This window comes from Chrysochloris asiatica, unplaced genomic scaffold (genome assembly GCF_000296735.1).
Source record: "Chrysochloris asiatica unplaced genomic scaffold, ChrAsi1.0 scaffold00124, whole genome shotgun sequence".
Lineage (NCBI taxonomy): Eukaryota > Metazoa > Chordata > Mammalia > Afrosoricida > Chrysochloridae > Chrysochloris > Chrysochloris asiatica.
This window is the reverse complement of record NW_006408642.1, coordinates 8,135,419-8,160,938: the sequence shown is the minus strand read 5'-3', so window position 1 is coordinate 8,160,938 and position 25,520 is coordinate 8,135,419. Positions and strand designations below refer to the sequence as shown.

General features: G+C 49.4%; 3 protein-coding genes and 1 pseudogene across 3 annotated transcripts in view; 1 reads left to right on the top strand and 3 right to left on the bottom strand.

Moving 5' to 3' along the window:
• LOC102815224 overlaps positions 1 to 385 on the bottom strand; it is a 6,155-nt pseudogene extending 5,770 nt beyond the window's left edge.
• Positions 386 to 432: 47 nt separating this feature from the next.
• Positions 433 to 7,500, top strand: TMIE (transmembrane inner ear). The gene is made up of 4 exons (XM_006868808.1): positions 433 to 528; positions 3,480 to 3,597; positions 6,998 to 7,147; positions 7,400 to 7,500. The coding sequence occupies exons 1-4, from the start codon at positions 433 to 435 to the stop codon at positions 7,498 to 7,500; spliced, it is 465 nt and encodes a 154-aa protein (XP_006868870.1).
• Positions 7,501 to 10,057: 2,557 nt separating this feature from the next.
• PRSS50 (protease, serine, 50) lies at positions 10,058 to 15,848 on the bottom strand. Its single transcript, XM_006868845.1, has 6 exons — positions 15,803 to 15,848; positions 15,551 to 15,697; positions 13,136 to 13,298; positions 11,984 to 12,267; positions 10,669 to 10,835; positions 10,058 to 10,294 (listed from the first exon to the last, which is right to left on the bottom strand). Exons 1-6 carry the CDS (start codon positions 15,846 to 15,848, stop codon positions 10,058 to 10,060), a joined length of 1,044 nt encoding a protein of 347 aa, XP_006868907.1.
• Positions 15,849 to 18,069: 2,221 nt separating this feature from the next.
• The window catches only part of LOC102814474 (serine protease 46-like), a 31,173-nt gene continuing 23,722 nt past the window's right edge, over positions 18,070 to 25,520 (bottom strand). The window contains exon 5 of the mRNA XM_006868844.1: positions 18,070 to 18,324. Coding sequence (XP_006868906.1) covers positions 18,070 to 18,324 — 255 coding nt within the window. The remainder of the gene's footprint in view (positions 18,325 to 25,520) is intronic.

The window sequence follows — 25,520 nt, the reverse complement described above, 5'->3', positions numbered from 1 at the left end:
CTGTGTCCAGCAGGTTCTAAAAATTCAAAATGTCAGCCTAGGGAGGGCCTCCTAGATCAGCAGATACTAGCCCCTCCCCTTGTCTCAGATAAACTGAGGCCCCTGTGGGGGAGGGAGAGAGTACCTGTTGTTTAAGTACCCTGAGCTTAGTGTCCATGCCAGTCGGTGGCTGAGATCGTGGGGGTGTTGGGGGAGGCACCTCTGGAGTCCGATCTCCAGGGAGGGGGCGTGCCCAGCGCTTGCTCCCTGGGTCCCTCCACGAGCACAGGAACTGGACACCGATGATAAATAAATGATGTCCTCTCACCGCTCGCGGCCGGAGCTCGCTGCTGAGCACCGGTTGCCCAGGGGGCGTCTTCTTGCAGAGCCCGCCTGGGCCGTCCATCACTGGCTCCCGCGACCTACAGCAAAGCCGGCGGGCGCGGCGCGAAGATGGCGGGGCAGTGGCGGGGCGCAGGGCCCCTCTGGGCTATGGGCGGCGCCGCGCTGGGGGTCTGCTTCGTGGGGGTCGCCGGGCAGCTGGTAGAGGTGAGGCTGGGCGGCGCGGAGGAATCTGGGCGGTTGTCACCGTCCAGGCAAGGGTAGGGATGGGGAGGCCTCTTTCAGACGGAGAGATGCTGTTTGCTTTTTCTCTTGCCCTAGGACACCCAGCTTAGGGGCACATCTTAGTGGGGACACAGCCATGCCGCAAGCTCCTCCAGGCTGTTGGGGAGACTCAACCTCTGATCTTAGAGTGCGTGGTCTGATGTGGGGGTCACAGCCCTTGTTACGGGACCCTTAGTCTGATGAGGAAAGCTCCATGCCTGTCTTCCAGCCCTTGGACTGATGAGGGGAGGAGGTGGGATGGGGTGGATAGCGACTAATGACTTTAAGGGCTGATGGAAGAAGCACAGACTTGCAGCCCACTCACAGAATCCAAAGGGAGAGCCAAAGAGGAAGGTAGCCGACCAGACCCAGAGTTGTGGAGGATAGGATAAGGTCAGAGCCAGAGCTAGAGAAGAGCAGGCATTGGAGTATACAAGAGACAGAGAGGAACACCCAAGTAAGCCTGCAGACACAGGTGCTGGAGGACAGGATGGAGTAGGGAGAACCGAACCAATCAGCCCTTGGGGGTCTGAGGGGACACGACTTTGAACTGGAGGGTCTAGAGAGGACATGAGAACACAGTCCTATACTGTGATACCAGCCTGACTCTGATGCTGACCAGGGGACTGTGCTGGCATCAGGTGACAGATCCAGGGTTCCTGTAAAGGGAGCCTGGCTAGCTTGAACCAACCTCATATATGTATGCCTGCACCTCACGTGCCTAATCCTATACTCATGTTTCTCAACCCCACATACCCACATACTCATATATGTGTTTGACCTCACACACAATTGCAGGCCTAAGATGATCCTGAGGAGGGATATTTTCCTCTCAGTGTTAACCACTCAGCTTGGGTCGACAGACCCCTGGAACTCAAGTTACAGATGAAGGAAATGAAGTCACTTCACCTTGTTGTTTTTGAGTCATTGAGTATAATTCACCCTTATAAAGAGAAACGAGCTGGGGAATTGGGTACCATTCCCAGGCAAGCGTATCCTCTGGGTCACCTGGGACTGGTCTCTGATCCTTTCCAAGCATCTCCAAACCATGCTGAAGGGTGCTCGTTAGGTGAGGAGATACCTGAGTCATGGCAGGTGCCCAGTGCATGTTTATTTATAGACCAGAGGAATGAATAGTGGATGATAAAACTGTGAGCTACCTGTTTTTCCCAGAGAACCAGAAGGGACACCTCGTGTCTATCATTATTTGTTTAATCATCTGGACACAATATATTACACAGATGCCTCTCTCCTTCTGGACGTTGACTGCTTGCTATCCACACCTCTCAGTCAAACTTAGTGACAAAGATAGAGTCAGTATACCACTCAGGTCAGGGGCAAGTCATGCTTAAATCCCCTCAGGGCAGGGCCATATGTATCCTCTCTGAGCAGTACCATGTCCACACAGAACCCAGTGCAGCACTGTGCCCACTCATATCCCCTGATTAGAACCATGGTCCCCTACAAGCACCAGAACAGGGCCATGTGTTCTTAGATGCCCGTGGTAGTGCTATGTCCCCTTAGACCCCCAGGAAGGACTGTGCCTCTCAGACCTCCAGGGCAAGGCTGTGTCCCCTCAGATCACAGGGAGGACTATATCTCTTCAGACCCCCAGGGAAAGACTATATCCCCTCAGACCCCAGGACAGAGTCGTGTCCCCTATAAATACCCTCGGGCCCCTGGGCAAGTTGGGTTCCTTCAGAATCCAGGGAAGAACTGTGTCCCCCAGACCTCTAAGGCTAGGACATGCCCCAATCTACTCACAGAATAGAGCTACGTCCCCTCAGAGCTTCAGGGCAGGGTTGTGTCTTCTCTGACCTTCATGGTAGGCACTGTCCCCTCAAACTCTGGAGTAAGGTTGGGTCCACTCAAACCCCCAGGGCAGGTCATGTCTTTCTCTAACCTCCAGGTTAAGGCTATTTACCCTCAGAGGTCCCCCTTCCCCCCACCCCAGGCATGACTGTGTCCCCTTAATCCCCTGGGAAGGGCCATGTTCCTTCAGACTCTCAGAACTGAGCCGTGTCCTTTTAGATGCCCAAGTAGGGCTTATCCCTCTCTAACCCCAGGGCAGATCTTGTCACATCAGACCTTCAAGGTTGAGCTGTGTCTCCTCAGTTCCCCAGGGAAAGGTCATGTCCCTTCTGATTCTCAGAAAAGGTCATGATGCCTCAGACCACTAAGGTAGGGCCATGTTCCCCTGACTCCCACTGTAGTAGGATTGTATCCCAAAGGGAAAGGGTGAGCTTCAGCTCACTGCAGCCGCATTTACATCTTGTGACCTCCAGGTGTCGCTGCTGCATCGAGGACAATTTGTTTATATCCTGTGAGGACTTTAGCCCAGCCTTCAGGTCAGAGGAGAGTGACTCCCAGAAGGATAGGTGATTGTATGGGGACACCTGTAGGGGTCTTGGACAGGTAATATAGCTGCATGACCCTGACTCCCAGCTCTACATGTCCACTCCACTCTGTAGAGACAGGAGGCCAAAGCAGACTCCCAACCTAGTAGATGACTTGCCTTGTCTCTGGCCTTGGTCCTGAGACCCCCATCTGTTTGTCTGGGGCCCAGGACTGTAGCAAATAAGACCTAAAGACTGCTTGAAAGGGCTGCAAACCTGACTGGGACATACTGTCCACATTTGCCTTTCTGTGTCATGGTTTCCCCAAGCATCAACCACACTGGCTCGGCAAGTTCTTGGCTCTGTGGTTCTGAGGCTGCTCAGTTCTCTTGTTTTAGATCTGTAATGTTCCAAGGTCTAGGGTGTTGGGTGTGAATGTCTATGGCACTTGATTCTAGGGGATTCTGAAATGCTTGGACTGAGCTCTTGCTGGGCCCAGGGCAGTCCTCCCTGCTGGTCCCTGTCTTGCCCCTCATCCACTTCTCTCCTGACCCACAGCCCAGTACAGCTCCGCCCAAGCCCAAGCCGCCCCCACTGACCAAGGAGACTGTGGTGTTCTGGGACATGCGCCTGTGGCACATAGTGGGCATCTTCTCGCTCTTCGTGCTTTCCATCAGTGAGTAGCCGCTCCCCACCCTCCCAACCACAGTGCACTGGAGGCACAGTCTCTCCTGCCTCCCCCCCACCCTCCCCCCCCAGCTGAACACCACCCCCAGTGGGTTCTGAGCAGCAATTCCGGGCAGTGCAAGCAGGCCAGGTGCCCGCAGGAGGCCCGCCGTGGTTTCTGGCACCTCCCGGGTCACACAAAGTCCCCATGGAAGGCTGATGGGCCGGTAGTGACCCGAAGTATTCCACTGGACCAGGAAGGCAGCCACACAGCAATTATGGTAATTACAGGGGACTCCAGTGAACCGATGACAACGCGTCATTTTTCCGTATCGTTGGCCTCCTGATATTTTTCCTGCAGTCTGGTCGGCTTAACGGGCCCACACCCAGGGGCCCCAGCAAGGCCACCCGGTGCCGCAGCTCAACCCAGAGCTTTCCCAGATGCTCAGCAGATGCAGTTCCCGGGCTTTGAACGCTGCCTTGTCAATACCATTTTCCAGGGATGGCTCACACTCTCCCCAATGAAAATCAAGAGATCTGTTCCCCCCTGGGACAGAATCGTGTGGTATAAAGCCACCGCAGAAGGGGACTTGGCATGTTCCCCTCTGCCCTCTTCCTGGAGTGGCAGTCTTGAGGTCCCCAGGGAGAGGGGTAAGGAGGCTGCCATGGCCCAGAGTGGGTCTGATGCGGGTTCCCACTGGGCACAAGGGGAGTATGTGCTGGGAGAGTATCGAGGGAGGAATAGTTCATTCTCCCACAAAGGCTTCTAAACAAAAGTGGGGTTCCTCTGAGATGGGAGAATGCAAAGGAGGTCTGGCAGAAGCAGGGAGCAGAGGCTGGCAGAGGTCAGGTGAGGTGACCCCTATAGGACATTACTGAGTGCTGCCTGGATGGGAAGCTGAAGCTACATGTAGGATCCACTGGAGCTGTCCCAAGATGAGGAGGGCAGGGTGAGCCAGAGGGCCCATCCAGATGGGAAGGGGAAGCTCCGAGGGAGGGGAGCTGTGGACATATGATTTGCATGTGCTTCTCCTGGCACCAGAAGAGCTTCCCCGCCCCCCAGTCCCTGCCATCTCGTCACAGTGGGATGGGCGCAGGGCCCTGAGCAACAGGCTACAGTATGTTCACAGCCAAGGCTGAACCAGGAAGGCCTCTCAGTGGAGGTCCCTCAGACACGCAGGTGGGGCTACAGCTTCAGCCCAGGTGTTCTGAGAGGGGCACAACCCCTGACACCAAGAGGCAGAACTGGGGTTGTGGGGGCTAAAGACACTGCCTAGGAGCAGCTCTGGGGGCCCCAGGGAGCAGGGATGAAGGCACTGTGCACCCCCAAATATACAAGGACCTCTCTTGAGTTCAGCCAGCATAGATGGAGGTGCCTGGAGCCATAAAAGAGACACTTGGACATCAACCACAGATACCCCCGACCCTTCACCCCATTTCTAGATAGTCTCCAAGTCTCCTCAGCTGTAGGTCGGCACTTGTCTCAGCCCATTGCATGGCTCTAGGGAGTGGAACTGACCCAGTGTCTAGCTCCTGGGATGGAAACAGACCTTTTCTCCTGCTCCTCAGCTAGGGCCTGGGAATGGGGCTCTTACTGGACATCGTGTAGACCCTCTTAGAGGGACTGGAGGGACTGCTTCTGGGGGCCTTACATCTCAAGCCTCTGCCTGGGCCCCAGAACTCATTCCAAGGCACTTTGTTTCTTCCCTTCTTGAAGAGAAGCAGGAGGACAAAGCTGGGAGGGGCAGCCCTGCAGTGTGGGCAGTCACTCCTGGAATAACAGCCTCTGAGGTGAGTGCTCTGGTGTGATACTGGAGGATCAGCATTGGACTGCTAACCTAAAGGTTGCCAGTTCAAGCCCACCAGCCGCTACTTGGAAGCCCTCTACAGGGTTACTCAACGGCACTTAACTAAAGTGAATGCTGGACAGATCTGTGCCCTCTCACCAGCTCTTTGCCCAGCCAGAAGGAGGCCAGACTTTTCCTCAGTGAGGCTGAGGAGAACACAGCCATGTACTTCAGTGCCTCTAAAGATGGTGTTTAAGCTCTGCCCAACCGCCAACAGTTCCCTGCTGAGCCCCTTTTAAAACCTCAGCCTCCTCTACCTGGGGGCCAGCCTACGTGGAGAGCTTGGGAGGACAGGGGTCTAAGTAAGCACCTAGTGACATCTGGGAAAGGAGGACCAGCAAGCAGGGTCAGGGTGGGGAACCGACTATGGGCCTGGGACATGTTCACAGGGATGTGGAAAAGACTTGCTGTCTGCTCACATCTACTGTAGGGGCCCCCTGCAGCCCCCATGGATGCCATTGGCTTTCCCATCCATGCATTCCACTGGCTTTCCCATCCATGCATTCAGAAATCTGGTCCTGCTCTCAAAAGCTAAGGCTTTGAGACCGTTTCATCCATCCATTCATTCATTTTCTTTCTTTCTTTCTTTCGGAATCTGAGGAAGAGTGCTAGGGCCACAATATTTGGTTGAAGGGGTACTGTCTTGCCTTGTGGCAGAGGGCTGCTCAAGATGGCCCCAGAGGTCCAGTTTAGGCTACTTAGGTCTGAAGCATCCTCCCCAAAATAGTTCTGGCTTGTCCTGCCTGGACCTTCCTACCCCCAGGAGCCTGCCAGGAAGTTATGTCTGGTCATCGGATTTATAATAGGAACCAGCTCCATCCCCTCCCTTGGGGCTGGGGCCAAGGTGGTCAGACTGGGGGCCTTAGAAAAATAAACTTGGTCCAGCCAGGCCCTGGCAGCTCTGCCCTGCCCTGCCCATCACCAGACAGGCCAGCTCCATGCCCTGGCACAGCTGGCGTGGGCGCAGCTGTCCTCAGTCGGAAAACCACTCCTGGAATAACTCCCTTTGAGGGAAACGCCCAGATTAGGGTCTGTGCCCTCTCACCAGCTCTTTGCCCAGCCAGGAGGCCAGGCTTGTCCTCAGGGAGGCTGAAGAGAACACAGCCACGTATTTCACCCTATGAGGCACTCTGGCCCTGCTCTCAGAAGCCTGGCAGGAAAAGCTGGGATGCTCTGGGAGCCTAGAGACCTGGGTCCTCTAGGAAGCTGTAGCTTGGGTTGCAGCTCTATTCCCTGCCCTCCAGGAATTCTCAATCTAGTCAGAAACCCTAGTCAGTAAGACTCCCAAAACAGGACTGGCTACATAATTTTTGAATGCACAATGAAAACATGAGGATCTTTGTTCCAAAAATTAACAATTGTAAGTTGGTGACATTGAAGCATTAAATCAAGTAGAGACCCTTCTAAGCCAGCCCTGTTCAGGAAAGACATCTTGGGTGTTGCGCCTCCCTCCAGAGTCTCTTGGCTTAGACTCAGGGATGATGAAGCAGGCATGAAGCTCGGGTGTCAATGCTGTGTTGTCTGAGCCCAGCCCCCAGTCAAGCCTGCTCTGTCCTCCTACAGTTATCATCCTGTGTTGTGTCTTCAACTGCCGAGTGCCACGGACCCGGAAGGAGATCGAAGCCCGGTACCTGCAGCGGAAGGCTGCCAAGATGTACACGGACAAGTTGGAGACTGTGCCACCCCTCAATGAGCTCACAGAAATCCCTGGAGGTGAGTGGCCCATCTCCCCAGCCCCAGCCACCATTTGACCCTGCTGAGCCAGCCACTTTCTCAATTCACTGCCCTGAGTTGCCAGCTTCCTTCCATCTACGAAGCAGGTAGAGAGGGGCCTGCTCTCCACATAGGTAAGGTTTGGAAGGACTTAAAGAGCACGCTGTGGGAGGCTCTGTTCCTGCCTGAGAGCCCTGGGCCCTGGGCCCTTGTCTCTGTCCTGCCTCATGGCCTCTTTCCTCTACCCAACAGATGATAAGAAGAAGAAGGAGAAAGGCAGTGTGGACACAGTGGCCATCAAGGTAGAGGAGGATGAGAAGAATGAAGCCAAGAAGAAGAAAGAGGAAAAATGAAGAGAACTTCCTGGCAGGCCCTCAGGCTCAAGCCATGGCCATGGTCCAACCACCTTGGACTGTGAGCTCAGCTGTGGACCACAGAGGTTGCAGAACATCCACTCCCTGCTCAGAGGAGAAGCTAAGGCCTATAACCTATCAGGGCCAGGGACAAGGCTGCATCAGATGTCCTGTCTCCCAGTCCAGACTCCGCTCCTTGCACCCCCGCCTTATGTGACCTTGTTCTCCTCAGCAATGCTGTTTGGAGCCACTGCCCCCCTGTAGATGCAGAGCACCCTCACTTCTCTCCCCACCCAGACATGCTTGTCCCACCACTTCTGCCAGGAACAGCAGTGGCTATGACCAAGTATGGGATATGAGGTTCCCTCTCTGAAATTCAGAGAGTGGCTGACCTGGATGTGTTGTGAGGAGGCCACATCCAGACTATGAGGAGGGAGAAGGGTCTCTGGGGGAAGTCCGGGCAGCAGGAGCTTCTCAGACTCAGCCAGATTGTCACCCTGCTGGTTTGGCAGGAGTCTAGACCAAGAGAAGTAAGCAGAGGTGACCTCAGAGGGAAAGAAACCCGTCCAGCAGATACCAAGCTCCCGGCAGTAGGATCCACTTTTAGAAGGTGTCCACATTGTGCTGGAGTCAAGGCTTTTGGGAGGCCAGTCGGAGCCCAGGGCTCAGGGATAGAGGCTGTAGCCAAGGGTGCCTTGGGCTGTCATGGGTGGCCCTTTCTATGCTCAGCTGTGGTGGGAGTTTTGGGGGCCCTAGGTGGTCACAGCAGGGGCTGGTGGCAACCAGCCTTTCAACTGCTGATTATAACAGCACACAGCTTCCTCTTCTACCATTTTCAACTAGGAGGCTTAATAAAAGCAACAGTGATCTGAAGGCAAAGGCCCAAACGACCACCTGGTGACTAATCCTTGGGGAGGGAAGACGCAACTAGTCCTCTTCTCCCTCCCCAACCCCCAGCCTGGCATCAAATGTCAGACACTCAGACCAGGACCTGGAGACCAAGGGGACATCAGGGAAGGTTTCTAAGCTAGGGGAGCATGCTGGGAATAGTCTCGCTGCCTCTGCAGCCCGCAGGGATTTGTAACTAAAGCCGAGAGCCTTCTCAGAATTATACCACACAGTAAACTCTCTAGTAACACGAACCTACAAGAAGCCCAGTCCCTGAAGCACTTATGTGGAATGGGATGCAGCAGTTGGTGACAGGTATAACTCAGGCCAGGCTGGAGCTCCCTCCCTTGACTCTTGGTGTAGCCTGAATTAGGATGAGATTGAGGCGGACAAGGGGTTATGGGACAACTGAAGCTACCTGGCCCATGGGCATTAATTAGCAGTCATCAGGACTGGGGAGGAGACTGCTTGCTGTACTGGGCACTGGATTGATGAGGTTCCTCTTCCATCACCTCTGCTCCACCCCTGGCTATCAATAGGCCTTCAACTGCTGCACTACATGTTAGCTGTTCGAACCCACACAAGAAAGGGCTAGCAATCTGCTTCCCTAAAAACTGCAACCAAGGAAACCTAGTGGGACACGTCTCCTGTGGAGCACACGGGGTGGCCTGGAGTTGGAAGTGACCTGATGGCAGTGAATTTGGTTTCTTGCTCTGTTTTGTTGGGGTGAGCCCGGTGCTGGAAACACGGAGGAGTCAAGCCTGGATCCGGATCCTCATTACGAGGAGAGTGCTTCAGGCTGTCAGGAGGAGGAGCACAGGGTCTTAGGAACCGGGAAAGGGCAGGGACATAGCAGAAGGCCCTGCTAGAATCTGAGTTCACCATCACTAGGAAGGAGTAATTGGCTGACCTCTGCCATCAAAGGCCAGCCTGTGAGTATCTCATATGTAGGGTCATTCCACCCATGCCGGCCATAGCCCTTCCTTGTTGCCAGGCAGTGGAATCCCAGAGGGTCACAGAGAGGCAGCAGTAGAGCCTGGGTTCCATCCACTCTAGCAGCTGCCTCCCTGGCCTTTGAGCTGGGCCTCCACCTGTCCTTTATGGGCAGGCATGGATGCTGATGGTGGAGGTGATGCCCGAGTCTCCAGGCATGAGGCAGGGCTGGAAGGGCTCAGTGGCGCTTCTAGGGCAATGGCAGGGAACTCTCACCACTGGCCAGGAGGCAGGATGACAGTGAGGAGAGCCTGATTCCACTAGAGCATCAGTGAAAACACACCCACCACCCAGACCCAGAGCTGGGACCCTCACCCCAGCCTCAGCGTCTGCCCTGACAGCCCCAACTTCAGTTCTGGGCCTTCCATCATGGAATTCTAACATCACTCCTTCACACTCCTAAGGAGTCACCTGAACCTTTGGAAGGAGGTAGATCCTGCAGGGTTCTATGTTTTTCAGTATAAACTGACTAGGCTCCTCCATCCCACCTGCCTTGGGTTCGCCCTTCTCCCACTGGAGCAGGCCCAGGGAGCAAGAGGCCACCAAGGTCCAGAAGAAGGAAGCATGGGGGAAGAGAAGCATTTAATTGAGCACCTACTCTGCAGTCCCTTGTAGGGCTGTAAGGGTGACAAGGGGTCTGAGTGGAAGAGGGTGATCCCGGGACAGACACAGAGTGTCAGAGAGCAGCCAGGAGGCTGAGGGGCAGCGGGAGTGCCAGGAGCAGGGCCCTGGACGGGACAGGAAGGGCCAAGGGCTGCCCATTGAGACGGTCCCAGATCCACTGCTGGTAGGCAGAAACTTGCAGGTAGATGGGTGGGGCATCACCCTTGTTGCAGCCTGGGCCCCAGCTCACCATTCCCACCAGGTACCACGTGCTCTCCACAGGGCAGCTTAAGGGCTCACCACTCTTCTCCTATGGGGGCAGGAATAAGCAAACAGGGTCAGGGAGGTCAGGGGTCATTTGAGAGACACCTGCTCCAGCTCAGGAATGAGCAAGGGGCCCTCACACGGGGACCTTCCAGTGTCAACATAACTGAGGGGACCCAGAAGACCTTCCTCAAAGGGGTTCCTCCCTCATCTCTCCTATCCCCAACCTCCAACCCCATCTTTTTAGTACCTACTCTCCACCTCCCATCTGCCACCCTATCTCTCATTCCAAACCACTACCCCCACCCCCATCTCTTCCCACTCCCTCCCTCTCTCCTTGTCTCCCCCACAGCCCTCGACTCCTAGCCAGGTACCCTTGGGGTGAGTGACTGGGGGAAGAAGAACGCAGGAGGTGCTCACATAGCAGAAACTGTCCCTCTTGGTGTCCTCTGCACATAGCATTTGAGAGTTGACAATCCGAACAATAGTGGGGATTTGGGAGAACCGGTGGTACAACGCATCACATTCCTTGTTGTTCAGAATGGTGACTTCCTTCTCCTGAATGGACCGGAACTGGGGCCATATGCCTGTGAGACAGGGGCTCTGGTTCACATTTAACTGCTTGGCCACTGTCCACTGCCACAGGCCTTGTCTCCACCCTCCTCTGCTCTTCTTGATCCCCCCAGCCTCTCTCACTTGCTACACAGTGGCCCCAGAAATCTCCCCAGACACAGCGCACCAGCCATTCCCACAGGCCCCTAGATGCAGAGACTCTGAGGCAGACTGTGCCACCATGTGGCTGGCCCTGCTGATCCTAATCTCACTTCCTGCAGAGTCTAACCCTCTGTACCCACTGGGCTTCCTCCATTCTTACTTAGTATTTATGTTTGTGTGTTATCCTTTTTAACCCAAATGCCTGCCAAACCTCTCTCAGGCCCAAATCCCTCCTCTTTCCTTCAAGTTCTTCCTAAAGGCCACTTCCTCCTCTGAGTTTCCCTAGGTTCCCCTCCATGGAGCCCAGGCACTATATACTCCCCTCCCCACCTGTGTGTCTCTGTCCCTGGCCTGAGCTCTTGGGGGACCAGAGACTTCAAACCATTCCCAGCCTTTCCCTAGACAGGCCATGGCAGGGATGACAAAAAGTCATGCTACCTCCCCCTACCCGGGCTGTGATCCTGTGGGTTGCTTTTGACTAAGTTGGCTTCTTAAAGTCCCAAAGACAAGCACCTCTCTTGTGGGAAAGAAATGGGGGCTCCCTGAAGGAAGTGGGCATCCCTGGGGCCCATCAGAAAAAGGACCTTTGGATAAGTCTGAGAGAATATGCCTGTTCTTTGGGCCTTGCTCCTAAATTGGGATGACAAAGGATTGAGGACCATCTGTGGGGAGGGGAAAGCCATGAGTAGATCGTAAGTGATTCCCAACCTTGGGGGCAGACCGCCCCTAGCCAGTGACCTGGGGTCCTCTAGGGAACTTTTTACAGACATAGAACTCTGCTTCTCTCCCCATGGATGTTTTGCTTTAAGTTGCGAGTGCCTGGACCCCCAGGATCTAGCTATAGTGCACGATATTACTTAGAGAAGTTCTCTGCACATGCCCTGAGGCCCAAGTGGCCATGAGTCAGTCACTAATGAGACCCTTCAGGAGAAGGAGGCCCCATCTTTAACCACGATAACTTTTCAGCCAGCACCCAGGTCCTCTCTCTCTCACCACCCAGCTTGGGAGGCTTCAGACTCACCATTCGTCCTCGGGAGTCCCCAGCCTGTCACAGTACAAAGGGAACGATCCTTCACCTCAAAGTCCAAGCCAGGCAGGCAGATGGGCCAGACATACTTGTTGTACTTGAGTGCTGACTGCAGCTTGAGGAGACCGATGTTGTGGGCACGGCCAACCCACGACCAGTACCTCCGGGACCGGAATCCTCTGTTCACAATGACCTGGCTGACTGGGACATTGTGGGCATGCTGCAATGGCTCGTCCATCACCGAGCTCCCCACCAGCACAGAGTAGGCAACATTACGCCTAAGGGAACCAGAAGGGAAGTCTGCAGTCAGCTCCAGGCACCCTGCTCCAGCCTCCAATCCCTAACCTCCATCCTACGGTTGTCCTCTGAGCAAATCCCAGCAGGCCACCCCCACCCGATCCCCGTCCTCACAACAGATGTGAACAGAGAGCTGTTCACACACTGTGTGAGCCAGAGTTCACAACAGCCCTTCATGTCATAGAGGAGGAAACCGAGGTTCAGAGAAGCCCAGTAACACACTCAGGGCAGTGCAGGAAGTGGTGACACTGGGATGCAGTCTCAGCCTTCTCTGGTTTCAAATTCTAGACTCTTCCCAGTGTCCCATGCTTCCCCTGGACGTGATGGAGGTAGTCATAGGCCTGCTCTCCAGCCTGTCCCAGCATGCCCTCTGAGTCTTCATGCTGGCCCTTAGACCAGCACCACGCCACATGTCTGGCACAGAACATCCTTTGTACACACACCAATAAGAATGGCCAGTCTGCCTGCCCCACTAATCATGAGAGGAATGATGTGTGCCCTCTCCACCCCCAATGCCAAAGGGATGCCAAAAATTGTTGGTTGAATAAATAATGGATAAGAGAGAACAAAGGCTATGGCATGGATAAAGGCTATGGATAAGAGAGAACAAAGGCTAAGGCCACTTCCTGTAGAGAGGAAGAAGGAGGCTTAGCTTCCAAGCCTCCATTTTCTATCTATGGAATGATGGCACACAATTGAGGGGTAGGGCAAGGGGAGAACAGGGTATGCTTGCTCAAAATGACTGGAGATCACCAGCTTGGAGGACAGTTACTGCTGCTGGACCAGCTGAGTGGACAGCACATCTTTCTGTTTATCCCACCACTACCACCCACCTGGACCCCAACTCACTGGACCAGGCAGTGGGCCACAACCAGCACCCACTGGGAGGCAATGAGGGTACCCGCACAGATATGAGTGCCGTTGGCCCGCACGCTGACCATCCATGGCCACCGCCGCGCCATGGCCAGTGGGTCTCTGAGGGTGGGGTCCTGTTCGAAGGAGAAGCCGCAGGCTGAGGAGACATCAAGAACTTGGTGAGGGATGAGCCCTTCCAGTCACATCCCATGACACTCCCTACCCTCTATCCTTGGCCTCCCGTCTCCCCAATCACACACACATCCAATCATTTACCTTTTCCTCCCTCTTCTACTAGGAATGATGTACAGACTAGGGTGTCCAGCCTCAGTATGCTCCCAGCCCTGCCCAAGTATCCTTCGCCCTGTTCCCAAACTCCAGCCCCAAGAGCATCCTTAACTGACCAGTCCAGTGCACCACCAGGCCTTCCATCCTAGCCAAGCACCCCATCAGTTCCCATCAGACCCTTCACCAACGCATCCATGTTTCCACGTGATTTCACCCTCACCTCCCTCTTCTTTCTCAGTGGTTATGTGCCCTCTCCTAACACCAAGGCAGACCCCTCTTCCTTCTCTAGGAAGTCCCTCCTGTGATTCAGTGAGAGAAAGGCCAATGACTCAACAAATGACCCTCAACAAATGACCCATCTCAAGGAGGAAAGCCTAGTGGTGAGGGTACACAGAAGCTGGCTACTCCATTAGTTCTCAGTGAAGTGCAAACTCAAATTACATTGAGGTTCCTTTCTACACTAATCATGTGTTTGTGAGGATGTTCATCCCAGAATGTTCACCTGCTGCTGTTGGGGCTATCGACTGAAGCAGCCACTTTGGAAAGCATTTTAAAAATTGAAGATGCTCATGCCAAGCACGGTGTTTTCCAAATGGATTCATGGTTTGTGAAATCATCATAAAGGGCCTGACCAGCTTTTGTGACGGATGTCACTGTTGTTATTAAGTACCATCAAGTCAGTTCTGACTCATAGTGACCCTATATAGCAGGGGTGGGGAACCCTTTTTCTGCCAAAATTTATCACACCATTCACAGGCCATACATAAAATTATCAACTTAAAAATTAGCCTATTATATTTGGTCAACTATTTAACTAACTCACCCCTAATGTGATGGTGGGATGCTGGTATGGCAATGTGGGTTAACACGCTGGACGGCAAGGTCAGTTTGAAGCATAAAATCAGCAATCCAAGCTCACCGGCCGCTCCTCAGAAACCCTATACAGGGTCTCTGTGAGTCAGAACCGACTCGATGGCACTTAACAACAACAACAATGTGATGGCTGGAAATGCAGTTGCCTTGGCAGGGCCAGACCAGATGATTTCACAGGCCGGATATTCCTCACCCCTGCTGTATAAGGTTTCTGAGGAGCTTCTGGTGGGTTTGAACTGCCAAGGTCAGCAGTTCATTACTTATTGTTTAGCACCACGCCAACACTCTGAAGCAAATGGAAGGTGGCAATATCAACGCGCATAGCAGAGTGTAAGTCCCTTTTGTGAGGCTTTCTGGGGGAGTATCTTGTAGGCACTCAACTACTAGCCAAAAGGCTATGGGTCAAAACCACCCAGAGATGCCTTGGAAATCAGGCATGGTGATCTGCTTCTGAAACATCACAACCATGGGTGGCCACGTGTCAGAATCCACTCAAAGACCACTAATAGTAACAAATGTGGGCACTGAGTCCCAGATATACCAGGAGACTTGAAAAAGTTTGTGGAAAAATTCCATGAACTTTTTGAAGCCCTTTCGTGTTTCTTCTTGTGGTCCGTTAGTGCCCCGGGACAGGACGGGCTCAGTTATGCTCAGCAGCTCAGAAGGCTAGAACTTGCTGCCAACGGCATCACTTTGACCCCCAACTTCTCTTGCTTCCTATCTCGCCAGGATAGAAGGGCCCTAGGTCTGGCCGTACAGGCAGGAAATGGGCCTGGCCCACAATTGTTGTTGTTGCTAAGTACCATCGAGTTGGTTCTGACTCACAGCGACCATATAAGATTTCCGAGGAGCGGCTGGTGGGCTTGAAACGCTGACTTTGGGTAGCAGTAGATTTACAGCCCCGGAAACCCTGTACAGGGTCTCTATGGGCCGGTACCAACTCGATGGCACTCAACAACAACAATTATTCTAAAGCATCACACCAGGACTCAAATTGTTGTTGTTGTTAAGTGCCGTTGAGTCAGTTCTGACCCGGACCGACCCTGTATAGGGTTTCCAAGAAGCGACCCGTGAGCCTGAACTGCTGACCTTGCGGTTCAAACAACTTTGCAGTCTAGCTCACCAACCCACAGTGTCGCACCAGGCCTCCAGGACTCAAACAGATACTCAATACACATTTGGAGAAAGATGGGCTCTTCCATCTCCACTCCGACTCTCTCCCTTCTGCCCCCAGTCCACGGCACTCACAGGGGAGTAAGTCTGATGTGTGGTTTCTACGAGAAGCCGCATCCAGGACGCTCTGAACAGGCGCCCGGGTGGTCAGGTCCTGCCTGGGAACACGAGGCCTGGGGGCATAGGGCTCTGCTTCCCAGTCTTCACCCGTGCCCAAGCAACCTGAGGAAGGGCACAGAATGAGTCAGAGGTGGGTAAGGTGAGGCCTGAGGGGTAGGGGCAGGGACAGGGGCAGGGGCAGGGCTTACCTGGGAGCCTCAGCAATACCAGCAGGAAAACAGAACAGATTCCGGAGGGAATAGATGAACGGCATGGAGACCCCTGCCCTCGGGCCTGTGTCCTGCTCCACAAATCCATCCGGACATAGAGGTGACGGTGCCACGATGCCCGCTCCAGATAGTACCTGGCCTTTGATGGCGCCCCCCAGTGGTCGCCAGCAACTGAGCTTCTGGTGCCCAGTCTGTAAAGGCGCCCTCCAGTGGCTGCACGTGGTGACATTCCTGGTGTCTGGCGGGTGAGAGCGCCCCTAGTGACTAGACTCCCTTCCCGATGCCTCCAAGACTGATGTCTGTCTGGTCTTGAGGGTACCTTACTAGCTGCTCTAGCTACAGCTTCTGCCCTACTTGAACCTTCCTTCTCTCACTTCTCTTGGTCAAGCATTTTCCTGGAATTGATAAATCTAACCTTGGCCAGTTCCTGTACTCCCGGTCTCCATCCCCAGCAGCCTATATAGTCTTGACCAGGTTCCTGCTGTCTCCTCTCCCCATCTCAGGGTGAGATGAAAGTGAATCCTCTGGGCTGGCAGAGGGACTCTGACCCAAGTCACTGACACTAAGCAGATTAAAGTGTTTTTAAATAATGCTTTTTAAAGTATTGCATCATTTTAAACAAATCTCCTTTCCCATTCCCTCCTTCACAGATCCATCTTCCTACACAAGGTGAGGTTTCCTTCCATGGAGAATGATGGCGAACTATGCAGGTCTGGGAACAGGAGGTCGCTTTCTTCAGAGGTTGGAATTTGGGGAACATTTCAATGATTCAATGACACCATTGGAGAATACATTTTTATAGTAGTATGGGGAAGTCCTGCAAGAATCTTTAGTTCAAAGTTGTTGGGAAAATTTCAGCCTAGTAACAGATGAACGTTGAAGCAATCTAGGACTTTTGAAAGGACCTGGTCTTAGGAAGAAAGGAGCCCTGGTGGTGCAGTGGGTAAGCGTTGGATGCTAACCAGAAGGTTGGTGGTTCAAACCCACCAGTTGCTCTGTGAAACACGTGACAGTCTGCTCCTGTAAAGATTTACAGCCTTGGAAACCCTATGGGGCAACTCTACTCTGCGCTACAGAGTCATTCAGAGTCAAAATCACCTCAACAGCCATGGGTTGTGGTCTTGGGAGGAGGAAAGAACCCCCTGAGGAGGGGGAGTGCAAACAGTTAAAGGATTCAACTATTACCCAAAAGTTCATGGTTCGAACCAACCCAGAGGCTCCTTGGAAGGACTGATGATCTGCTTCCTAAAAGTTGCTGTCTTAAAAATCCTAAAGAGTGGAGTTCTACTCTGCAACATATGGGATTGCCAGCAACTGGTTTGGTTTTTGTGGTCTTGGGAAAGATGTTCAGGCTGTCCATACAGCACTCCAATCTCTGAGAAGGGAAGTGAGTGGCACGGAAGCGTATGGGATCTTCAGGTGTGAGGAACTCCTACAAGACATGCACAAAGGAGGAGGTTTCCGTCTCCTCTCAACCTGTCTAGCTTGGGCCAGCTTGTCCTCTCTCTCCAGCCTCTGACCTGATGGTCACTAAGGCAGCTCAGATTCAGGCACCACACACAATTCATCCAAGCAGGTCCTGCCCTTTCCCATCCCCTGCCAGGATGTGGGGCAGGGAAGGGAGAGAAGAACGGGTCAAGTTCTGCAGTCCTTTCAGGGGGATCTGAGGGGCTAGGAGAGCCCAGGAGCTGCAGAGCACAGTCATAATTTGGGTCTGCAATCTGGCCATTATGAGTTCCTCAGGACAAGGCCCACTCTCACAGGAGGGCTCGAGGGAAAGTATGTGTCAGAGACCCATGGGAGGGCCACAGGGACCTTGGGGATGGCTAGCATGCTGGAATGACTAGCAGACACTGGGGATCCCAGAGTTCAACCTCCTCTCTGTAGAAAAGGAATTGTCACCCAAGAAGAGAGCAATGTTCCAAGAGCACATTAAAAGTACCAGATGGACACAGATTATAATCCAGGTGTCCCCATCTGACAAACTCAGGTTGAGAGGCCAGTCAGGCCCTGTTTGGTGGGAAGTAGGAGAGAGCGCTCTCTGAAAAATGCCCAGGACTCTGCAAAAGTCAAGAAGAAAGATGACTTCAGTGGCTTGGAATTCAAGAGCATCTTCATTGAACAGCAGAGAAAATTAGTGCTGCGGGACCCTCCTCCAAGGACACCAGGCCCCTATGTTCTGTGCCTCTCTGGTCTCTATATCTGATGGCCAAACAGAAGGAGGGGAGAAGTGGCCTCCAGGAATGTCCACTCAAGGACCACTGCTTACAGGAGCCACAAGGAACCCAAAGAGACCAGCAAAATGTAGCCAGTGAGGATGACTGGGCTCAGGAAGGCAAGGCAGGCCTGACTGGTGAACTTCACATCAGAGACCTGATTCTTGATCCATCTGGTGAAGGAGGAAGTGCTGGTGTAGATGCTTGGTAAATGGGACCGACCGCAGCTGAAGCCCCAGCTCACCAACCCCACCTGGATCCAGGTCTTGTTCACTTGGCAGACCAGGGGGCTGCCAGAGTTAACCTGCAGAGGGGAGGAAGGGAGACAAAAGCGGACAGCAGAGTAAGATAAGCACTGGACTGTGAACTGCAAGGTTGGCAGTTCAGACTCACCAGTCATTCCTTGGAAACTCTATACAGGGTTTCTATGAGTCAGAACTTAACAATAACAATAATAAGGGGTAAACATAAGCAGCAGCATGTGGGAATTACATTGGAAAAGCTACAAACTACTGCTGAGTGTGGTGGTGGTGGTGGTGGTGTGCTGCGGAGTCGGTTCTGACTCATAGTGACACTATAATATAAAAGAATATAATATAAATATAAAATATATATATATATATATATAATATAATATAGTATAATATAAAACATTTTCTTCAGCTTTTACAAAAGTGCCCTTTTGTGATTGACTTATTTCACTCAGCATAATGTCTTCCAGGTTCATCCTTGTTATGAGGTGTTTCACAGAGTCATTGTGGTTCTTCAACTTTGCATAGTATTTTATTGTATGTATGCACCAAAGTTTGTTTATCCACTCTTCTTCCATTGATGGGCATTTAGGCTCTCTCCATCTTTTTGCTGTTGTGAGGAGCATCAGTTTACATACATCTGCTCATGTCCTCACTCCTCTATTGCTATGGATATATACCAAGTAGAGAGATTACAGGGTCATATGGTATTTCTCCATTACTTGTCTGTCAGTTTTCCATATTGTGGTGGCTTACATGTTGCTGTGATTCTGGAAGCTATGCCACTGGCATTTGAAATACCAGCAGGGTCATCCATGGTGGACAGGTTTAAGATGAGCTTCCAAGTTAAGACAGACTAAGAGACAGACTACTTCTGAATGTTTAATGACTAAAAACCTTGTGAATAGCAGTGGAACACCATAAGCACCAGAATAGTGGATATTGAAACATGATGAGGAGCACCAGAATGTTGTCAGATATAGTGTTGGAAAAAGAAGTGTTGACTGTGATGACGCGAGTCGGGTAAAGCTTTTGGGACCTTCATTTGATGATGGGGCACAACTCAAAATGAGGAAAACCAGCTGTAAACATACATTAATAATCAAAACAGGGACTGTATGAAGTATGAATCTAGGAAAATTGGAAGTTGTCAAAAATTAAATGGAGTCCCATCCAGAACTCAAAGGGAACACATGAGCAGGCATGTAAGCTTGCTGGTGACCATGTTGGTCTACTGGTGAGTGGAAGAGGGAGAAAGGCAGCAATGAAGAAATGGGCTGAGTTCAACCATGGTCCATTGACTCCTGTTTGAACTGAAGATGAGAGAGAGAAGAGGAAGGGCTGGTTGGTCCAAAGTGTGATGAGACCTGAGTACTCCTAAGCCCAAGGATATACCCACAGAGTACTAGAGCTGAGAGTGAAGCATCCTGCTGATATGAAGTGAGGGGAGACGTATAAGAACACCCAGACTTGCAGAGAGTACCCATTTGACCTAGTCTCAATGGCTTGATAATCAGAATTCAACTAGAGGAAGATTTAAAAAAAAAAAAAAGTTTTTGATAAAGGAAACAAGTATAAATTGTTACAATTTGATGAACTTGACTTATACTTATGGATGTAGTAGCTCAAAATACCAACTGAGAGGGAAGGAATCTTTGCATTCAAGTATCAATCCTATCCCTTCTTATACAAGGTAGATAAGGATGGGCAACTTAAACATTGTCTACTTAAAATGAGGGGGTAATAAAGACACGAAGTGACTGATTTACAAGGTTTCAAGAGGGAGTTTAGTTTAAGAGTGTGCAGGGAATGGTAGAGTCCCCACTGAATAGTTTTTATCTTGTCTAGACGGGTTTGGTGAAAAGAGATGGGGATAAGATTCTTAAGATTCAATAGTGAATAATTGTTATCATGACTAATTGCGACTGTCACAACTGTAAAGGTAGAAGTTTTGTAACAAAAATGGGGAAGCAGTTAATCTTAGTCCAGGAACAGAGGGCCCTAGGACCATCAAGGGAGAAGAGCACAAGGAGAATGTGGGACCCTGTCCAGAGAAGCAACCAACACCGGAGATGGAGGCAGAGATGAAGACATGGAGAGAAGGAGCAGCTGAGGACGCTAGACTCATGGAAAGAGAGAGACTAGGTGGTGGCGGCCAGGAGGCAGACTTGCAGAATGTACCCTTTGGTTGTTTAAATTATTATATATTCCTGAGTGTTTTTGTGTACATCCAAAACCCCTCCCCCCCCCAAAAAAAAACAGCAGGAATGGAAGCAAATAACTGTTGAATGATGATGCACGGAGGAGATTGTAATCATTGCAATGAAACGATGGTATAAAAAAAAAAAACGAAATGGAATGCATAAATATCGATATCCTAGGTATTGTTATTGTTGTTGTTGTTAAGTGCCATCAAGTCGGTTCTGACTCATAGCAACTCTGTATAGGGTTTCCGAGGAACAAATGGTGACTTTGAATTGCCAACCTTACATTTCAGACCTTATCCTATGGTGCCACACCAGGACTCCATCTAGGAATTAGTGAGCTGAAATGAATTGGCATTGTTTATATTGAATCTAAGAACCACATGGTTTACTACACCGGGAATGACACAGTGACAGTAACACATTCATCATCAAAAAGAACATTTCAAGATCTGTCTTGAAGTACAACACTGTCTGTGATAGAATAATATCCATATGACTACAAGGAAAACCACAAGGTTGGTTGTTCAAAGACACCAGCTTCTCCTCAGAAATCCTATAATGGGCAGCTATGACTCAGGACTGAATTGACAGCACCTGGTGTGGCACTGTGGGTTAATGCACCGGATTGCAAAGCTCATTTGAGCCATCAGGTCAACAGTTCAAGCTCACCAGCCACTCCTCAGAAACCCTATTCAGGGTCATTATGGGTCGGAACTGACTCGATGGCACTTAACAACAAGGAAGACCAGTTAATACAATTATTATTTACATTTGTGCACCAACCATTAATGCCAGTGATGATGAAATTGAAGAATGCTACCAACTTCATCAGTTTGAAATTGATCAAACATGTAATCAAGATGTATTGATAATAATTGGTGATTAGAATGCAAAGATTTGAAAGAAAGAGTAAGGAGCAGTAGTTGGAAAATATGACCTTGGTGATAGAAATGATGCTGAAGATCACATGATAATATTTTGCAAGACCAATGACTTCTTCATTGCAAATACCTTTTTAAAACAACATAAAAGACGACTATACACATGGACCTCATCAGATGGACTATACAGATTCCAAACTGACTACATCTATGGAAATATGGTGGAAAAGCTCCATCTCCAGTTAAAACAAGGCCAGGGACAAGCTGTGGAACGGACCATCAGTTGCTCAAATGCAAGTTCAGAAAGAAGCTGAAGAAAATTAAAACTAGTCCACAAGAGTCACCTGAGTTTAGAGACATCTCAAGTACAGGTTTGATAAATTAGACACTAATTATTGAAGACCAGAAGAGTTGTGGGGTGACATCAAGAATATCATACAGAAAAAGGGAAAAAAAGAACATCATACAAGAAGAAAGCAAAAAGTCATTAAGAAAACAAGAAAGAAGGCAAAGACCAAAATGAATGTCAAAAGAGACTCTGAAATTTGATCTCCAGTATAGAGATGCTAAAGAAAATGGAAGAAATGAGGAGGTAAAAGAGCTGAAAAGAAAATTTCAAAGGACAGCTCCAGAAGAAAAAGTAAAATATTATAAAGAAATGTGCAAAGACCTGGAGTTAGAAAACCAAAAGTGAAGAACATGCTCAGCATTTCTCAAGCTGAGGGAACTAAAGAGAAAAATTTAAGCCTCAACTTGAAATACTGAAGGATTCTATGGTCAAAATATTGAATTATGCAGAAAGCATCAAAAGAAGATTGAAGAAATATAGTCATTGAACCAAAAAGAAATGGTCATTATTCAACCATTTCAAAAGGTAGCATATGATCAAGAGCCAATGATACTGGGAAGAAAGCCAAGGTACACTGATGGCACTGGCAAAGAGCAAGGCTCCAGGAATTGATGGAACACAAATGGAAACCTGTCAACAAACTGTTGAAGTACTGGAGGCATTCACTCATCTCTGCCAAGAAATTTGGAAGGCAGCTACCTGGTCAACCAATTGGAAGAGATCCATATTTGTGCCCATTCCAAACAGGTGACCCAACAGAAGGCAGAAATCATCAGACAATATCATTAATATCACACGTAAGTAAACTTTTGCTAAAGATAATTTAAAACTGGCTGAAACAGTACATTGACAGGAACTGCCAGAGTTGCAGTTAATAATGTAAAAGAGACCATATTGGCATGTGTAAATTCTTTAACAATGGGCTATATGGCAAGTATCAACATTTATAAGTGTCTTGACCTTGGTGGAGCTTATGTTGAGAAATAAAGTTTGTACTTATATTTTTATCTTTTAATTCCATTTCCCCACAATCCATTTTGCAGTCCCCTCATAGATGTGTATGTATGTATGTATGCTGTTGTTGTTGTTAGGTGCCATTGAGTTGGTTCTGACTCATTGTGACTCTGTATAAGGTTTCCAAGGAGCGACAGGTAGTTTTGAACTGTTAACGTTGTTATTAGCAGTTCAGTGCTTCTCCTATAGCACCACACCAGGACTCTTAGGTATATGTATGCATATATATAAGTACAATGGGGCTTCAAAAGTTCATGAAGAAATTCCACTACCCTTTAATTCCATTTTCCATAAACTTTTTGAAGCCCCCTAGTAGATATACAGGAGCTCTGGTAGCGTAGTAGATTATGAGCTGAGCCGCGAACCTCAAGGTCAGCAGCTTGAATCTACCAGCTGCTCTGCAGGAAAAAGATGAGGCTTTCTGCTCCTGTAAAGATTTACAGCCTTGAAACTACTATAAAGGGTCACTATGAGTCAGAATCAACTCCACGGCACATAGCCACCATGACCATTACAAACTTAATGTGTTTAAAGTGTGTCTGCAATCAGTGAATGGCTGCAGACAAGTTCTCTCAATAACACATTTGTCTTACTCTTGCTTTATTGTTGTGTCCAGTTCTGACTCACAGCAATCCTGTGTAGCATTTCCAAGGAATGGCTAGTAGGTTTGAACCACCAGCTTTGTGGTTAGCAGTCCCGTGATTATCTTACAGTGCAATACCACAATTCACTCAGGCACCTTAATAAAGAGCCAACCAAAACAGTGACTTGCAAGGGGATCTTCTGGGTTAGTTAAATTCAAGGCAGAGCGGTCAACTCAAAGGAAATTGTGTTTTGGGATCCCAAAGGGATAATACTGATTTTTTTCAAAGGACACATGATGACCATGGGGTGTTATTAGGAAGAACTTTATGAAAATTTCAAACTATGTTGGTAAGAAAAAGACCAGGAAAGTTGTGCCAAGAAAATTTTCCATCACAACAGCCCATCTGATCATCCTTCCAGGGTGTGAGGGCTGTCCTCTGCCTGTTTCCTTGGGAAACCTTACCCCATCCACCCTCCAGTCCTGCCGCTTGCCCCATCTGTCTTCTTTTTGTTCTCAAAGCTCAAAGAACATTGAAAAGGAGCAGAATATGAGTCTCTCAAAGATGCCCAAACTCCTTTTTTACACAGTGTAAATCAAAGAGTGTAGAATTATTTGGGGGAAGGGTTAAAGATATGTTCTGAAGTCTACAGACCTAGATGGAAAATACTTAAAGAAACAATAGCTTCACATTTCAATATTTTTGCTTAACAAAACATTTCTATGATTTTGTAGCAATACTGTTTTACTTTCCCGCATGTCAATATCTATTAATATATCTGGGAGTGTGGAGGCTCTACATGATGAGAGGTTTGAGCCCACCTGTGGGGCCATGGAAGAAAGATGAGGCTCCCACAAAAATTTAAAGCCTCGGAAACCTTATACATGGTCGCTATGAGTTGAAACTGACTTGACAGCACTTAACAATAACATCCACCTCTATCTGTCATCTTTCTAGCTAGCTAGTGATAAGTCTTTTGGAACCATTTGGTAGTCAACTTAAAAAGATATGATTTAAAGATAAAATTTAATAAGAAAACATTGGCAAAGGAAAGGAAAAGTGCAAAGAGCAAACTGAGCAAATGAAGTCTCTTTATTTGGACCCCTTTGTCCCTTTTAAGAAGCCATGGTGACTCAGTGTATTAAGTATTGGAATGTTAACCAAAAGGTCATTAGTTCGAACCTACCAGTTGCATCCAGGGAGAAGACGAGGCTGGCTGCTCCTATAAAAATATCCTGTCTCAGAAAGCCTAGGGGAAGTTCTGCTCTTTCCTATAGGGTCAGCAGAAGTTTAGAAACCATTTTTCAAATTGTGAAAAATTATATGCTGATAAATCTGAAAATTTAGATTAAATTAATTACATAAACATGGTATATGTATAAATATGCATTTGTCTTGCCAAGGCTTACTGGAAAAGGTGTATTTGAATATACCATGAATTAATAGACTTACCATTTAAAAACCTTGAATGAATTGTTTAAATTTTGCACAATAAAACACAAAAAGAGGCACTGATATGATGGGCAAATTCTCCTAAACATTAATGAAGCAAATCATCCCAATTTCATATAAACTGTTCCAGAGAATAGAAAAATAGAGAATTCTCCTCATTCACTGTATGATGCTAATGTAATCTCAATATCAAAAGCAGCCAAGTGAAGTTAAAGAAAGGAAAATTATAGTCCAATTTCATTTTTGCACAGAAATGTTAAATCCTAACTCAAAACTAAACAAACCAAACCTAGTGATGAATACTTACAAAAAATAAATTAACAACTCTCTGGTAGTGTAGTGGTTATGAATCGGGCTGCTAACCTCAAGGTCAGCAGTTTGAAACTACCAGTAGTTCCATGGGAGAAAGATGAGGCTTTCTGCTCCCATAAAGATTTACAGCCTCAGAAACCCTGTGCAGGGTCGCTATGAGTCAGAACTGACTCCACGGTACTTAAACAACAACATGGTCAAGTGGGGTTTTCCTGGAAATCTAAAGACATCTTTCAGACAACACACTATTTACATATGAAAGAAGAATTGTAGTTGTTGAAAACCAAAAGGGAAGAACACGGTCAGTATTTCTCAAGCTGGGGGAACTGAAGAAAAATTCAAGCCTCGACTTTCGTTATTGAAAGATTCAAGGGGCAAATTATTGAATGATGCAGAATGCATCAAGAAAAGATGGAAGGAATACACAGAGTCATTGTACCAAAAGGAAAT